This window comes from Aulonocara sp. 'chitande type north' Nkhata Bay, linkage group LG22 (genome assembly GCF_057382095.1).
Source record: "Aulonocara sp. 'chitande type north' Nkhata Bay isolate Kocher_YH1m ecotype deep benthic linkage group LG22, A_spYH_male_GT1.1, whole genome shotgun sequence".
In the NCBI taxonomy this organism is placed as follows: Eukaryota; Metazoa; Chordata; class Actinopteri; order Cichliformes; family Cichlidae; genus Aulonocara; species Aulonocara sp. 'chitande type north' Nkhata Bay.
In genome coordinates, this window is record NC_141364.1 from 22872052 (window position 1) to 22888836 (window position 16785).

At 41.8% G+C, this 16785-nt stretch overlaps 1 protein-coding gene across 1 annotated transcript in view; it reads right to left on the bottom strand.

The window, feature by feature from the left end:
* Positions 1-2117: 2117 nt before the first annotated feature.
* kcnh8 (potassium voltage-gated channel, subfamily H (eag-related), member 8) overlaps positions 2118-16785 on the bottom strand; it is a 61324-nt gene continuing 46656 nt past the window's right edge. The window contains exons 11-16 of the mRNA XM_086280240.1: positions 13287-13501; positions 12078-12116; positions 11005-11300; positions 9005-9117; positions 8747-8826; positions 2118-4275 (exon numbers count right to left, since the gene is read on the bottom strand). Coding sequence (XP_086136366.1) covers positions 3685-4275; positions 8747-8826; positions 9005-9117; positions 11005-11300; positions 12078-12116; positions 13287-13501 — 1334 coding nt within the window. The 3' untranslated portion in view covers positions 2118-3684. The remainder of the gene's footprint in view (positions 4276-8746; positions 8827-9004; positions 9118-11004; positions 11301-12077; positions 12117-13286; positions 13502-16785) is intronic.

The window sequence follows — 16785 nt, forward strand, 5'->3', positions numbered from 1 at the left end:
CGCTCCACCACAACCACCCACACATGCAGGGCCTTGGAGTAGGGGTATGTCACCAGGGTGCAGAGGAGGCTACCCCCCCCTCTGTCCTCTTCTGGCTGCCTCTGCCTCAATTTTATCCCACAACTTAGACATTCACATTACTCACACTCTCATTACACATACATATAGGATCTTGGGGGTGGGCACGATACACGGAGTCCAAAGTACCATCAGGGTGTACACCCCACCCCTGGCATCATTGCCCACCTCTCAATTTTAAATACACGTAGACATTGAGGGCTAGCAGGAGGGACCATGCGCTTACCTGCTGCTCTCTGGCAGGTAGCTCCAAGCCCTCCTGGGTTTTAAATGCACCTTAGAACACACATGCATCAACACTACAATGAGCGGGTGGAGGGAGGTTTGGAGTCTTCTCTCACCCCCATTCTCTGCAACCTGCTGGAGCAGGGGGGCTAGGACTAGGAGGAGGAGTTGGCCGTCCGACTGCGGTCTGGAGTGTGGAGCCTTCCTGCTGCTGCGGAGTCGGGGCGGTCTGCCTCCCCCCACCGCAGGGAAAAGGGAAACACCACCTGGGTCTGGGTGCAGTTCCCCCCTCCAGGGGCGGGGGCACCTAGACCCGGTTTGTAGAGTACGCTTGGGGAGTGTGATCGTGTGTACAACGTCTCTTTATGTCTGTCTCCACGTTGGTTGAGTGTGGAGTAAGTGCATATGAGAGCATGAGGGTGGGAATGGATGTTTGTATCTGTGTGTGCCTGTATGTCTGTGTCTATATGTCAGGTTGGGTGTCAGGCGCCACCTCTCTGGGGACATCTCAGGCCCTCCAAGGTTTGGAGGCCTATCTCCCCCTACCACCACTTCCCCTGCCAGTGGCGGACCCCCTCAGACATCGGTGCGTTGGTGGTTCTTTGTGTCTGGGGATGGGCGTCCAGGTACACAGCGGCTCACTCCTTGGCGGCCGCTTATCGGGGCCTGGAGCCTGGGGCTCGCTCGGGCCACTTCGGAGGTGGGGTGCCCCCGGCCTCTCGGCCTGGGGCTCGGTCACTCAGGCGCAGCTGGCTGCCGGCGGAGCTCACGGGCGCGTCACTGCAACTCCCCCTGGCTTCTGCTCCGCGGCTGCTGAGTGAGCCCTCATCTGGGACTCTCCTCAGCTCTTTCCGGGACAGTGGCGCAGCTGCCCCTCTGTTGGTCTTCCTTGGTCTCTTGTGTTCTGGGGGCCTCTGGATGTCTGGAGTTTTGATCTCCTCCACACCTGCTTCATGCCCTGGAGGACGGGGCTGTGGCCCCCCCACACCCTCTAGCAGATTATTACATGAAGGAACCTTTTAAAAAACAAGCGCGTCCATGCTCACAGGTGTACACACGGGTGATCACACCCACAAACTACACCCTTTTTGGCTCCTACCTCAAAGCACACTGTGTTCTGTTGATCTTATGTGCTGCACAATAATGTTTAACATTTAGTATTTACTGTCATATTCCCATATATCATTGTGATGTTGTTTATTCTATTACTCTTGTTCTCTTCTGCTTGCTTTCTTTTTTCTTTCTCAGCAGGTGATCCAGGTGATTGATATATGCATTTTTTTTCTCTGCCCATTCTGTTGGTTTTTGTCTTTTGCCCTTCTTCCCCGTCCCTCTTCTCAGCTGTTTCTCTTTCCCTCTTTCTTTCTCCCCTTCTTTCCCCCAGTCAAGTCTGTCCCGTATTCAGTAAGTGAAAATAAAATAAACAATAAAAGGTGAATCAAATGGACCATTACGGCAAGGCTGGGATGGTCAGTTTGGTAAAGTAAATCCGTTGGGCATCTTTCTTTGCCTTTAGACAACAATTCTGATGGCAAAAGAGCCAAAAGGGACAGTTTGTTCTTAGCGAATCATCTTGTTGGTGCAAAAATACTATTTCATTCCTGTCAAACTATTTTTCCTCATCATTTTTTACAGAATCAACTTGAAAAATGTAAGCAAATTATGATAACAAAATTTCTGAAGATACAAGTATGGCTCCTTGTAAGGAAAATAGAAATGAGGAGTGGCTCAACACTTTTGCACAGGAAATTGTAGCTCCTTGGATGTTGTGCCCTTGAATAACCTCTTTTCAGTTCTTGAATGTTTTACTAAACAAAAAAAACAACAAAAAACATAGTAGGTAACAGTCATAATTGCTGTTTATTAGCATAACATTTTTTTTATCTAATAAATATCAAAATGTTAGGGATAAAAGTTTGATTACAGTACATTCCATTTGCAGAGAAGCAGAGTCAAACCTACATGAATCCAAAAGAGAACAGTAGATCTGTCGGGATGAGAGTTATGACCTTTTCCTGGTTTAGGATTGCATCAGCTGATACCAGCAAACAGCACTGCCATAACTTTTTTATATACAGTAGCATCATTTACTGCCATCCCACACTCGTGCAATTTCTGAGGTAAAAAAATACAGCTTTAGTATCGATACATTCATAGAAATATAAAAGCGTCTTTATGTCCTTATTGTGCTTTTATGTGAGGATATTGCCTTCTTTCTGAGCAGTTGAGAAAGTGGATCTCAGGATTGATGACCCTGGAGAAAAAGTCTACATTGCGGATCATAAACCAATTTAGCATCGGTAATATTTGCTCCAGGCCTTTTCACAACATGGGCGACTATCTTGTGCTAAATTAATCAGATTTTTTTTTAACTAAGCCCACATCCAATAAATATGCATCAGTAAAATGCCAGGTTCAGCTATTAAAGACTGAACTGTGTTTCCTTTAAATAGATAGATAAATGGCAAGCTGGATTTCCACAGGGTGACATGCAGCATGTTAATGTTTGTCTACAGGCACTACTCAAAAGGCTCGGATAGGCATGCAGAGAGAGAGAGAAAGGAAGGAAGGAGAAAGAGAGAGAGGTGTATGGAGAGAAACACTGGAAAGGGGAAACGGAGAGGGAGAAAGAAAGTCCCTGTGCTCTTAGTGACAGACAACAGCAGGGGCTGTGGTGCCTGAGGCACACCATACCCTACCACCACCTCCTTAACTGTCTTCTTCCACCCCCACCTCCCACACTTTCCCGAGGGCCAGCGGTGAAGAGCACAATACTTCCCATCTCTCTACTCACGCCGTTCTGTGCTCCAAGTCCAACCAGTCACTGTTCCATGAAATCCAGAGCATCTGACACTGGTTGAATGAGCAAGGAAAAAGGGGTTAAAAGAGAGGGTTGCCCTCCACAACACACCCTCACCGCTTGTTCTAAACCCAGCACTCCCAGTGCTTTCTCCTCCTCCAGCATGAAACCATTTTCAGTCAAAAGCAAAAAAAAAAAAAAAAAATCTTCTTTTTCTCCTCCATCCTACATTATGGCACAGGCTTGCTGTGGGGGAAGGTACTGGAGGTAAGCTGATAGTTGCCGCTACGGACCAGAAAGACCAGAGCTCCACAACCGACCCAAGCCTCTAACAACACGTAGTTTCTATAAGTTAAAGCTAACACACCTAAACCTTCTGTACTTGTTTTCATGCAATGGGGATTTGAAACACGTGCCTTTAAACAAAAAGAAGAAAAACATCTGAGTTGTGTCCCTGTAAACATTTTCCAGTGGTAGAGGGGACCCCAGTTTATCAGTCTTAGCTTGAGTTTAGGAAAATATCCCAAAAAGTGTTCTTGAGAAAGTCCTGCAGACTCCAAGACATTTGTGATTAAGGTCTGCTACAAATCCTTGGTTGGGTTGTGGTTGACATCCCCGAGTCCAGTTTGAGGAGAACCACCAGAGCTCTGAATAAGACCCTCATGTCCTCCGTCCTGCGGAGGTGGACTGTGTGCACCTGGCCTAATGGAGCTAGAAGCCCTGCCTCTGCAGTGGGGAAACTCTGGAGAGCTGAGGTGCGACAAAGGCATGTGTGGCTCTGAGATCACAGAGGATGGCTGCACTTGAAGGGCCAATGAGCTGGCAGTTGGAGATGGAGTTGAGCTGGGAATACCTATGTCCCCCAAAAGGAGGTCTTGGGTTTTGTGTATGAGGGAGTGGCACAATGTGCTATGCTGCTGGGACATGATGAGGGGGGAGGAAGGTAACGACATGGGTGTTTCTGTCCACACTGTGGCAGTCTGAGAGGGGAATGGTGAAGGGAAAGTCTGACGGGAGGGGGAATGGTGTAGGTATGTGTGGCGTGCTGGGGAGTAATGTGTGGGGCAGACTACTGCAGGTTGTGGCACTGACGTCATGAGGGTCTCCATGAGTTGAGCCATTCTCTTCATGACCTGCCCCAGGTCGGCCACTTCTCTCCGAAGGGTGCTCACCTGCAGAAACAAACAAGAATCAAGAGACAATCTGCCTGTAACTATGGCTGGTATACATCATCCAAAGCACTCCACAAGTATTGAAAATAAAAAAAATATTGTGTTGGTGTCATATGGTTTACAATGTTTTTTTTGTTTTTGTTTTTGCGGAAGCAAGCTTGTAATTTATTTTAAGTCCCTGTGTGGTAGCTTTTACTGGAATCTGCAGCTACCGTCCTAGATTCATATGCATATTTATAGAAAATGTACACAATAAAGTGCATCTTTATCCCACCCTTCCCACTGTATGTTCATTTTTAACAGTCCTACTGCTGCTACTGGTTCACACTAAAGGCATTCAAATGTAAAAAAAAAAAAGGGAAAAAAAAGGTTGGCTTGGTTTGTTTGTCCCAGCGGTTAGTGCGCCGACTACAATTAGACAACCATTTAAGTTGTTTTTGTCAGTGGATCGTTTTGTTAGACTTTGCAGGAAAGTAGTGCAATAACGAGGATCCACAGTGAGCTGTGAAAAAGTACTGCATACCAAACAAACTGCACACCTCCCACCAGGGTACCAAAATTCCTCAGGCTGCTGAATACAGATCACACTCTCTGCTCCACGAAATCAGAACATGGCTGAAAATTGTTACGGCTGACTTTAGACGATGCTTTTTGGCTGTGTTATAAAAAAAATATGCCACTAATGTTGTCCATCTAACAGCAATACTGGCTTTATTGTCTAGAGGATGAGTGTCAAATTTAAGGCCTGGGTCAGCTTTGGAAAATATGAAGGAGGACATAAGTTTTTGGAGCAGCTATTCACACTCCACCAAAGTAGTTAAGTGACAGATAATGACATGAAAATTACTATTTTTCCACTGTCTATTATAGAAATTCTATTTTAAATAGAAAAAAGAACATTTTCATCAATCAACAAAAATGTTATGTCTGTCTGGGCGCTGAGCTACCAGAACCTTTTCTGTAATTTTACACATATATCACGAAGAAAGACTGAGACATTCTGTTGAAATTGCACTTCTTTTTTTTTATAATATGAAGATATTTTAGGGAAAACCGAAGAACTAACTTCCTCTACAGGCGGCGCAATAAACCAAGCGGAGATGGTTCCTATAATCCGCTAATTTCCTTGATTACTTTCATACTCCCTCAGCAATTGAAAGGTGTTCCTCCCAAAGTGTACGGCGTAGTCTAAGGAGCGTGGAAAGATGCTTTTCTTTCTAAACTCCTTAGACTATGATGACTTGGATCACTGAGAACCTTCACATACAACAAAGCAAGCCAAATTATTCCATTAATATGCTCCAAAAGCACAAACAGCACCAGAACCATGTGGAGGCCCAGTTCAGCAAATCCATGTAGAATTATAATGAAGGAAAGAAGGGTTAGACACATAACCCCAAAACTTTTACTAGACTGCAAACCAGTAAGGTTGGCCATTTCAGTTTATGGGGACTGATTCAGATCCAGCCTCAAGTGGCCACTGGAGGAACTGCAGTTTTTAGAACTTGAACGTGGGCTTCATTTTGCAGTTCTGTAGGTTTATAGCTACAATCTACAAGACTGCATTTGCTATATTTTGCTTAACAAATTTGACTATAACTCTCACATTCCAGTCATTACCATCAAATTGATTTTTCTGAATATATGACACAAACTTGTGAGGAGACACTGCTAATCAACAAAAAGCCACAGATTATGAATTTGTTTTTTTCAGGTCAGCCCTTCCAGGTCAAATATCTATTTCGTGCCTGCCGTTTTGCATGTAACTTCAAGCTGCTATAATTGGTCATTACACTGATGAGGGGGGTTGCTGATTAGTAGCTCTCTGCACGTGGCGTGTCCACAGAAGGCACGACCATGAAGTGCTGCCAATGTGCCATCTGCTTCTGCCAGTCAAAGCACTCATGACCATTCATCAGGCCAATCATGCACGCCAGCGCAACTGGATGCACATCAGCCCCCAGCGGGACACACAACTCCAGGTGGGAATTGCTCTGGTCGCTGCATGAATATGTCAAGAGGTGATGAGGATGAGCACTCAAGTATATTGTGATCACGACAGACCTAATCAGGCTGGGAACTTCCATTTCCTCTCTCAGCTCACATTGTTATGTTGCCGCCTAGGCGAATGTTGTCCAAAGTGATTACCTGGCTCAGTCGTTTTTAGGCAGGATTTTTAGCGTCTTACAGCATTGAGGTTGTTAAACTTTGATCAGCATCACGAAACCCTGACCAAAATCCTACTTTTGCTTTTACCATAGAAAAACATCCCCCCTTTTTCAATCTCTCCCTCTCACATGTGGCCGGGTCTAAACTCTGACTCTGATAAAAATAGAAAAGCCAAGAGTGGCGGTCCAGTCCAATCTGACACGCTGTCAACGTGATTCTAGTACGCCCACGTCAGAGATAGACGGGTTAGAGAAACAGCAGCGATGCAGCGACAGGTACCCTCAAAGTCAGTAAGAGCATAGTTAGACCAAACAAAGCTGATGTTTACTTATCCATGAGTGTTTTAAAAGTGTTGAGCTGTAGTGCTGCAGTGCATAAATATAGTAATCCAACATATTAAACAACAGCAGGAAATTGCATGAATACTAAAATCCTGATTGCTCTCTATGCCGCCTGGGAGATCATGCAGTGAATAAATTCACAGTGCTTCCCTTTGCTTACTGTTTAGCTTATTGCATGACATACATATGATTGATATGTACTCATTTTAGTTTAATTTAAGACAGGATTATTTAAATTTCTCTTATATGACAGACTGATTTAATTCTATCATCTGCTTAAAACTTCTGCTGTATTCATGCCTTAGTTTCAAGTACCTGACTTTTTCTTTGTTTCTTATTGTTCATTGTGTTCAAAAGTGGGTCGCTACTGATGAGCAGGCATGCCTATTGTGTTGTTTCATGTCTTTCTAGCAGCCTCTTTTAGTAATTATGCATCTAATTACTCAAGCTGTTCAGGTAATGCTCCCATTGCTCCTGCTCTCCTATGCACATGATGATTTCCTTGGCGTAGTACAGAGGTCACCATGCTAGGCCTCATTTGAATTTGAATTTCTCCCACTGGATAAATAAACGGTCCTGTCATGGCGCCAAGTCGCAGGGCAAGTGTAAGAGGCCAAAGAGCAAGAAGTATGTCTTATAGCAGCATGAAGAAAAATCTGGAGTTAACATGGTGAGAATGTGGTATAGGTCTGAATGATGTTAACCTTGTAAGCCTTTGGCTCAGATGGCCTTACTGAATTTTGAAAAAATAAAGTTCGAGCTTTGTTATTCAGTGGTAGTGACTCCTTTGAATAAAGGCAGAAACAAGAAGTGAAAATTACCCCCTTGGATTATCATCTCAACAGGAACCTCTTCTGATTTTGATTAAAAATGACAAAATTGGGTATCTCACTAATGCTGAATAAATCAGCCAGTGCTAGCATAGCTTAAAATAAATGTAATTTCTTTTTGCCTATAAATGATTTTTTTGTCTCCTTTGTCGTGCTTTTGTTGGACTAGTGTACGTTTGCATGGGGAGCTGATAGGGTTCAAATCAAACGGCCCTTTTCATCTCCTATGGTGATCGCTTTGAATGGATCCAAGTGTGGATTAACAGCCTACAAGACCATGCTGAGGTCCTTCCTGTTAACCACCGGTCACCCACAGAGACAGAGGAGGCACAGAGCCAGTGTGCATAACTGTGAAAAGGCTGTGCCATTGTCTTTCCTCTCTTTTATAGATTTCTTTCATTACTCATGCTTTACACACATCATGTTTCTACTAGCAACAACAGCAAAAAAAAAAAAAAAAAAGTCCAGAGGATCTCATTTATTTGTCTATTTTTTTTACAGGTTATCTCTTTCTCTTTTCTCTCTACCTCAGTCATCCCATATGATACACACCAAGGCTTAACAGGAGGAGGCAAACACTCCTCCTCACCTGCCAAGGGGTCTAATGTCAATTTAGCCGCCCGCCAATCAAAACCATAGGAAACAGCACGGCAGTCTGTTTGCGTGTATGTGTGGACATTTTAAGTTTGACAGAGCACCACGAGAATTAAAAATAAAAATATGACTAAAATCTTCAGCATTTCAACTGTATGTTAATGTGAAAAAATACAAATAGAGAAAGATTAAGTAAACGAAACGAACTAATAGGGTTTAAAATGCTTATTTGTTTGTCGTTTTTGCGTCATTACTTCCCTCAGTCCTTTCATCTGTCTTGTGGCTGACATGCTGATACAGCCATATGGTTTGTGCTTACTTGAGCCCTGTCTCTCTATCTCTATCACTCTCTGTCTCACCACAGTCATGTTTCTATGAGAGCATTAAACTTAATCTAAGATAACAAACTCCTCTTAATTCTTGCTCTTACCATAAACTAATTTTTTAACTTAAAATCGAATCATTTAATATTGTGTGAACTTGCTTTTTGTAATCCAAAAGGAGACGAGGTCCCTATAAACGCACGCAAGATCCCACCTGTTGATCGAGGTGTCGCAGTTGTCCTCTGGTCTCCTCCGCTTTAGCTGCTAATTCGGCTGTGCTTATGCGCAGCATATCTGTAACAAATAAGAAATGTATAATTCCCTTCAATCAAGGACCAATATACACCCCACAGTTGATTGCACTACAGCCATTATACAGCCATTAAGCACTCTGTCTACAAAGTGTTTTTGCATCTGGGACAGTAAATGACATAGGTTCATGTCTGTGAGTTGCGCTACATGAAGAGAATACCTGTGGTTGGTGCTGAGGCACTGGTTGGTTCACTGACAGGATGGCCTTGGTTAGAGAAGGAGAAGGCCAGGGAGCTCTCTGTCCCCTGACTGTCTTCAGTACCATCCACTATCCTGCAGAGAGATATTATTATATTATTGTGCAATAACACTACACAATGTACACATTTTGGTTATTGCATTATGGTGCTATTCCCTAAAATATTTTAGGCCAGAAATATAAGATTATGTGTTTAAAAACAAACCGAAATTTTCCATATATTTGAAATTCATAGTTTTAACATCAACACAGTATTTAATTCAATGTGAAGCATATTTGTGAATATAAACGGCAATTTAAAAAATATGTAGCTGAATTCTATATATATTACAACAGATTTTGTGTATTTAGCCAGTTATTTTTATTTCTATATAAGATAGTTATATAAGTTATATACGAATAACCAGCTTGTTTGATTTATACTCTATGTCACTGACAAATATTCATCCCATTCAGTTTATTATGTTGGCTAAATTAAAATGATCCAGTCTAAACCATGATGAGCATAAAGACTGGAAATGGGGTTACATCTTTAAAAATACAGAAATGTCTCTTATAATACATTTTAAACCCTCTATTTAACCCTTTGTCCAACACATGTCATACAATAGTGTGTGTTGGACAAAGGGTGAATGTGAGTATGATATGAACCCACGTTCATCTGCTTCACTTCCACACATTCAACTGGCAAATGAGTCATGTGATTCCTACTTAAGCTTCTCCAGCCTGTCCACAGTTGCTGTGAAGATGCAAGCCACTTTGCAACCCACCTTCACCTCAGTCTTTCTTTATATATAATGTCTGACTTAACTAATACCACGTCTTCTGATGTCTGCTCTGTTCGTTCTGGGATCTTGCTGCTGTTCCCTGACTTCTGCTTTCCATGTACATGAGTGAAAGTGCATGGAGGTCTCTCATCAGGAATTAATTAATGCAGTTGGTTCCTCCTTTCCATAATGATTCATTCATGTGTGTGTCATTAGAGAAAGTTTTAACACGACTCTATTCAGTGCTGTGAGAAACGAAATGCCTCCCATGATTCAATAGCTTACAGAACCACTTTTAGCAGCAGTAACTTGCAGTGAAGGTTTTCTGTATGACTTTATCAATAACTCATAGCATTGTGGAGGAATTTTGTCCCACTCTGCTTTACAATGTTGCTTCAGTTCATAGAGGTGTCATGTATGATCAGCTCCTTTACGTTCCTGCCACATGATCTTAGAGGATCGTAGGGGTCTGTTGTAGCTTTAGCTGCTGGACAAATAACCTCATATTTGACTCTAGAATACTTTGGTTTACAAAGGTGTTCATGGTCAGCTCAGTGACTGCAAGGCATCCAGGTCATGTGGTTGCAAAACAACCAAATGACCTGTGATTCTGCTCATATGCTGTTTTTGGATTTTACCAAACATGTTGCTGTATAGCCAAATAGCTTCACTTTGGTCTCATCTGTCAAAAGGACATTGTTCCAGAAGCCTTGTGGTTTGCTCAGATGCAACTCTGCAAACCTAACCTGTGCTGCCATGTTCTCTTTAGAAAGAAGAGGCTTTCTTTGTGCTGTCTTTCCAAACAAGCCATACTTATTTAGTCGTTTTCTGATTGTGCTGTCATGTATATTATAAATGTAACATTTAATATGCTGACTGAGGTCGTTGGAGTCCGAGATATATTTCTTCCATTTTGCAGTTTCTGTAAAAACTGCACGTTTCAGGGTGTGAAACCTTTTCTGTATACCCTCACTGATAGATCACATAATAGAAATTAAGAGGATTAGACTTCCATTAGTCTGTCACAGGGTTTAGTAAATACACATACTGTTTGTCACTGATGACACTTTTGAGTCATTTCTAGTTTGCGGCATATGCACTCTTCCAAAGAAATATAAAAATAGGCATAGCTTGGATTCACAGGGAAACAGGCCTAGACAGGAAGTAAGACCAATCAGTGGAGAACAAACTCACCTGGGGCTGAGATTGGAAGGATCTAAAGTGTTGAGAGTAATTTCCTGGATCTTCCTCCGAGACCTGCTAGAGTTTTGTGCCACGCTCTTCTGGCTGGGTCCGCACATTGGAGACTTCTCACCAGCCCCCCTGAGGTTCACTGCTCGTTTCTGCTGTGATAACAAAGATACGGTCACGGCCTCTTGCTCCTCTTGCTCCTCCAGCTCCTCCAGCTCCGCATCTTCCTCATGTTCCTCCTGTGCCTCTGTGATAGGTGGATAGCCCTGAACCACTCGCCCGTTCCTCTTCACCTCTGACTGAAAAAAAAGCAAAATTAAATTAAAATCTAAAATCACTTTGGCTCATCTGTGGCTCATCATGGCCATTTCACTTTTTCCTCTGCAAAGTTAATAAAATGGTTCTTTATTTTTTTTAAGTAAACAAAATGTACTAATGACTTGTAAGTGCAATGAGTTGCCCACTCAGTTGGATAAAAGGTCAGATCAACAGTTTAGGTTGCAGATGTGTCCTGCAGAACAGTAAATGCAACACCTGACACCTGTCTCATTGAACACAGAGAGCTGCGTCTATCATTAGTGGTCTGCAATGAGCCTTCAGCTACAAGATGAGGTCTCAGCCTGATAATAGCAGAAGTAAAGACCACAGTCGCCTACTGAACCATCTTCCTCTGACAAAAATACCACCAGCGTGAGATTAATGTCTCATCGAGAGAGATAGACTCTTCTGTAAAATATTGGAACAGCTTGACAGTATATAGAGCATCTTATCGCCTTCTATTCTGGTGCCGCCATGATCTAATGACTGCAACTAATTTTGTGCAGAAGTGATCTATTTCGTCCTTCATCAAGTCTCAAACAATGATTGTGCCCATTATCGGTGACTGAAGCCTTCCGCTGAGTCACCCAACAAAGTTTTCAGAGTGCAGAAGCATCAAATTTCTTAGTGAGAGCTGATGAAAAATTCGGTGATGGCTGTTAACAAACAACATGAACTAATCGGACAAGTCTTTTAAATTAATGGCACCTGTCTAAAAGCTGTTTAGCTTCTGCTTGTGAGAGTGAGAATTTGGGTACCTGCGTCTCTAGAGCTGTTGTGGACAGTCTGGCCTTAACCTGGAAGAAAGCCAAAGAGGAAACACAGTAAATGAACTGCAGATAAGAGCAATTAAGCTGCCATCTTTCTTTTCTTGCTTTTAATTTACAGGTGAGTCAGTTCACAAGGTTATACAGTAAATTATTTTCTAAAGCCAGTATAAGAATAGAATAGATGATAATGACAAATACCCTAATGACCTTGATATAGTAGTACTGTAGTGGTAAATGCAGGATAGTAAGACCAAAAAAAAAAAGCAATCTCAACATTTCAGCCGCAAAACACCCCTCCATCTCCTGTCTTCATTTAAAGTCTATTGAGCCCTGCGGCATGCAGTCCGAGTGAGTGCGGGTGTGTGTGTGTTAATGATGTGTGTGCGCGTGTAAGTGGGCCAGCGGCGTTTGGGCAGGCGAGACAAAAACACCTGACTGTAATTACAGCAGTTCAGCTTCTCCAAGTCGGCTCAGCTAGCTCTCTCTCTCTGTAATTTTAAAGTTTCCAGACCCTTCTTGCTTTGCCGTCTCTAAACTCATCAGTCATTCTCACACATTAGTACAGTATCGTGATTCATTTCACCGAGAAATTGGCGAGAGCACATTAATTGCTTCTCTTGCACTGCTGTGGGTAATACCCAGGCATCGTTAATTAAAAAATATTAAAAAATCAGGATCTATTAAGGGTGTATGGAGATAATTAAAACAAATGAAAGATTTGATTTGGTGTTTGGCTTTGGGATCCCCAAATTTATTTTGCTTATTTAGTTTATTATTTCATTGCTATTGCTTTAGCAAAATTAGCACCTAACGCATGTCTTCTCACATCTTTCTTTCTTTTCATAGTTCCTTCTTTTGGCATCACAATCAAAAAACGGTCCATGGGGGATGTATAGTTAAAAATCAGTTTAAATCTCCTTCCAAGGAAAACGTGATTTGATCCCGTGCTAAATTTGTAACTTTCCTCATTTATTTTGCTTGGATATGCTTTCCACAATGTAAAATAATCTCATGAGATAAGCTTTAAGAAGCTCCAGACTGAGAGCTATTGTTGATGATGTAACTGTAAATGATGTAACTCTCTCCTTTAAAATGAAACTACCACGAAGATTACAAACTGTTTGTACTAATTTCCCTCGCTTTATAAGTTAGCCAATTATATGTGGAATCAATACACCAATACTTGGATGGACTCACGTGTGCCTCGTGTCCCTCTCTCAGGTTGTACGTGAGGTCCTGCTGGATGTCCTGGACGAAGTGGTGAGAGTACTCAGGATAGAGGTCCAACACCTCATAGAGTCCTTTCAGGTTGATACACTGCAGGTCACAGTAGGTCAGGGCTTTCACATCTGCATTGGTTTTTATTACCCGGTTATCCAAGGACAGGTTTGCTCCGATCAGGTCACCTTTACCTGCTCAGGCAGAGAGAGAGTGAGATGGTCAGAAAAAGAGGTGACAGCATAATGTACACTGTGGTAAAGGGTGTTAGAGGCACAGACTCAGTAATCTTTTCTGCAGACGCATCGGGACACATCAGCGATAACTGAAAAGTTTATAAGCTTGGAGGGTGGAGAGGTCCTGGAGCAGAGTAATGCTTAGACATTAAGAGGATTATTCATTTATTCAAGACTCAGAATATAACTTCTTCTGAATTCTAATTAGTAACTTTGTCACTATTATAGACTGTATGTCTTCTATTATTACACTAAGTACTGAGCACAGTGTTGGTTAAGGCAGGGAAGGAAGACACACTCAGCTTGGTAAAGCTGAAAACAGCTGATCTCACTGCAAGCCCCCAAAGGTGATAGCTCAGCTAACACACTTTTACAAATCCTCATAGTAAATTTTATTAAGGGTGCACTACTAAGGAACCTTGGACTACATATAATTGCTGCTGCCTCTGCAAGCTTCTTTGGAACCCACCTCCACCTCAGCTTCTCCTTCTCACGTGGTGTCTGACTTAATCGATGTCATGTGTGTTGTAATTTCCACCTGTTCAACTGTGTACCTGGAGCCTTGAGGCTGCTATACCATGACAGAGCCACATACCACCAAACTCCACCTCTATCGAAAAAAGAAAGGCAGCCTGAAATTCTTTATTTGTTTATTACCCAAACGTCTTTTGCTAATTAACGTTTGCCACTGACTTCTTAGATGTTAAAGTATGAAGAGCATAAAGAGGCAACTGCAAATGCATCTGCAAGACCAAAAACTGAGCACTCTATTAACGGGAAAGCTTCAAGTAATACTGTTTAAAAAGCTAAACACTAATGACCAAGTAATACCAAATAGGAAACAAGCTTAATGAGAGAGAGAATAAACAGAATATTGCAGCGTTGTTTTGGTCTATAATTATTATTTATAAATCACTTCCACTGCTTTTAGTCAGTTTTACAGTTTGGGTGAAGTGGCTGTGACAGCTGTTCCTCTCCATACAGGATGAAGATAAGTGCCCCTTTAGAGTTAATATCCCTTAAGCAGAGATAAATTATTCATTATGGTCATTTCGTGGTGTGAACGCGGCTAAATTACACCACAGCTGATGGAGTGGCAGTCATGACTGTTCATGTTCTCCTTCTCTGTCGCTTTCTCAACCCACTCCTTCTCACCCCGGTTATTATTCCTCTCCTCTTTCATTCGCTCCCTCTGTTTTTAGAGATCCAACTGGTTCAGCTATATCAAAACCCTTTGTCACTGACTTTTCTTTCTTTTCCATCATCTTCCTTCTCCTCCATTTCCTCTTTTTCTTTTCTTGCTTCTTTGTTTCACTTCTTGTTTCCTGCTTTGTGTTTCCTGTCCGCTATTCGTCTGCTACTTTGTGTTTCCCAAACTTCCATTTTATTCTTAACATTTTAGCTTTTGTTGCATCATTCTGGTTTTTAATTTGCTTTTTTGTCTTCCTATTTACTTCTTTCTTTCTTCTTTGCTGTCTTTCTTATCTTTTTTGTATCTGTCTCTTTCTAGGTTTCTTTCATTCCTGTCATCCCCATCTTCCTTTTTTAAATTCTCCTCTTCCTTTTCAGCTCACTAGATGCTTCCCCTCTGCCTCCATCTCCTGTTTGCCTTCTAACCTTTTTATCTGCCATGTTTTACTTCTTTCTGAGTTTCTCTGTCTTCTCCATTTTGTGTTTTCTTTCTTTTTATTCATTTTTCCTTTTCTTTTCATTTTTCTTTCTGCTTATCTTTCTGTCTTGTTAACTTTTGATTCCTTCTTCCTTATGTTCCTTCCTTTCTCCCTTCACTCACCAATCTGGACCTCAGCTTGGCTCACTTTTACTCTCATCACTTCTTCTTCTTCTCTTTCCTTTTTTCTTTTCTCATCACTTTCTCTCATCTTAAGCCCCATCCGTTTTCATTTACTTCATCTCATTTGATTCCTCTTGTTTTACACTCTTCTGCTTCCTTTTTTGCCCTCCCTCTTTCAGCACACGTTCTCTCCATCTTCCCAAAGTTTCTCCTCATCCTCTCACTCTTCCTGTTTTTGGTCTTCTGTCTGTTATGTGGTACTGAGCTGTGGCTATGGACTCGCTGTGTGGCAAGGAAGGGGGTGATAGAGAGAGACGAGAGACACATGCTGAGAGAGAGAGAGAACCTTTTTTTTTTCTTCAGACACTCGAAGTTAGCCTGACCTTCAGCACACAAGCACAGAGACAACGCTCTCCGCCTGTCAAGCCTACATACACATATGCACCCACCCACACACACACGCACACAAACACATGCCATTCAGCAGAAAACAGCAGAAAACAATTCCGCCTACTCGATACACACAAACAGGAAAACACAGAAACCTTTTTTTCCCTCTTTTTTAACAGGAGAAAAGGCATGCAGGTGTTGTTTCTACAAACAACTAGATACACACACAAAGATAACAATGCCAAAAGAGGAAAAAACCATGACAGATGGAGTTTCTTGAACCATCTGGCTGTCTTCTATTCTCTGTCACACGCACTTGTGACAGATAGAGTGTATTCCTGTGTCATGAAGGTCAGAAAGCAAAAGCCAGTATGGTCACTTAGGGCAAGAGGTTGCATCGCACAGCAGATGTGCATGCTTGCAGATACAGCTCGAGTGAGTCTACATCTTGATTTGTTCTGCACACAAAGATGGGCATCATTTTATGAACTTTCAGAAAATTCTTCATCTCTAAGCTGAACATACTGGAGTTTTTTTTTTAAAATCTTACTTAAAAAAATAGTCCATTACGTATTGAGTATTAAGTATTGAGCACTGAAGAAGTTGAATGATTACCTTTATAACCATGTTTAATGTGTTAAAGTTGTTTTAGGAGCAGATTTTGTGACTCTTTTGTTCTTTTATCATTCTATCATTCTACCCTGTTATTCAGCTTTGGTATTAATAGTGGCAATGAAGATACAGACAAGACATGTGGGTGGAGAGAGAGCAGATTTGCACTTTATATTTAAGTTCCCATGAATATTAGTTGCTTACTATCGCTTTATAAGTCATTGGAAAGCATAAGGATTTATTCTGCATGGCTGTGTTTTACAACTGCAAGCTCATTAACTAAGTGCTTTCCCTCAAAAATGTACTTAACTGCTTCTTCATAGTAACAAATCTATTATACATGGATTACAAGCTTAATATGGTTTGTTCAGTGTTGCATGTTTAAGGTCGCACGAGAACAACCATTTCTTAAGAAACTAAATAAATATGATCTATTCTCAAGTAACAA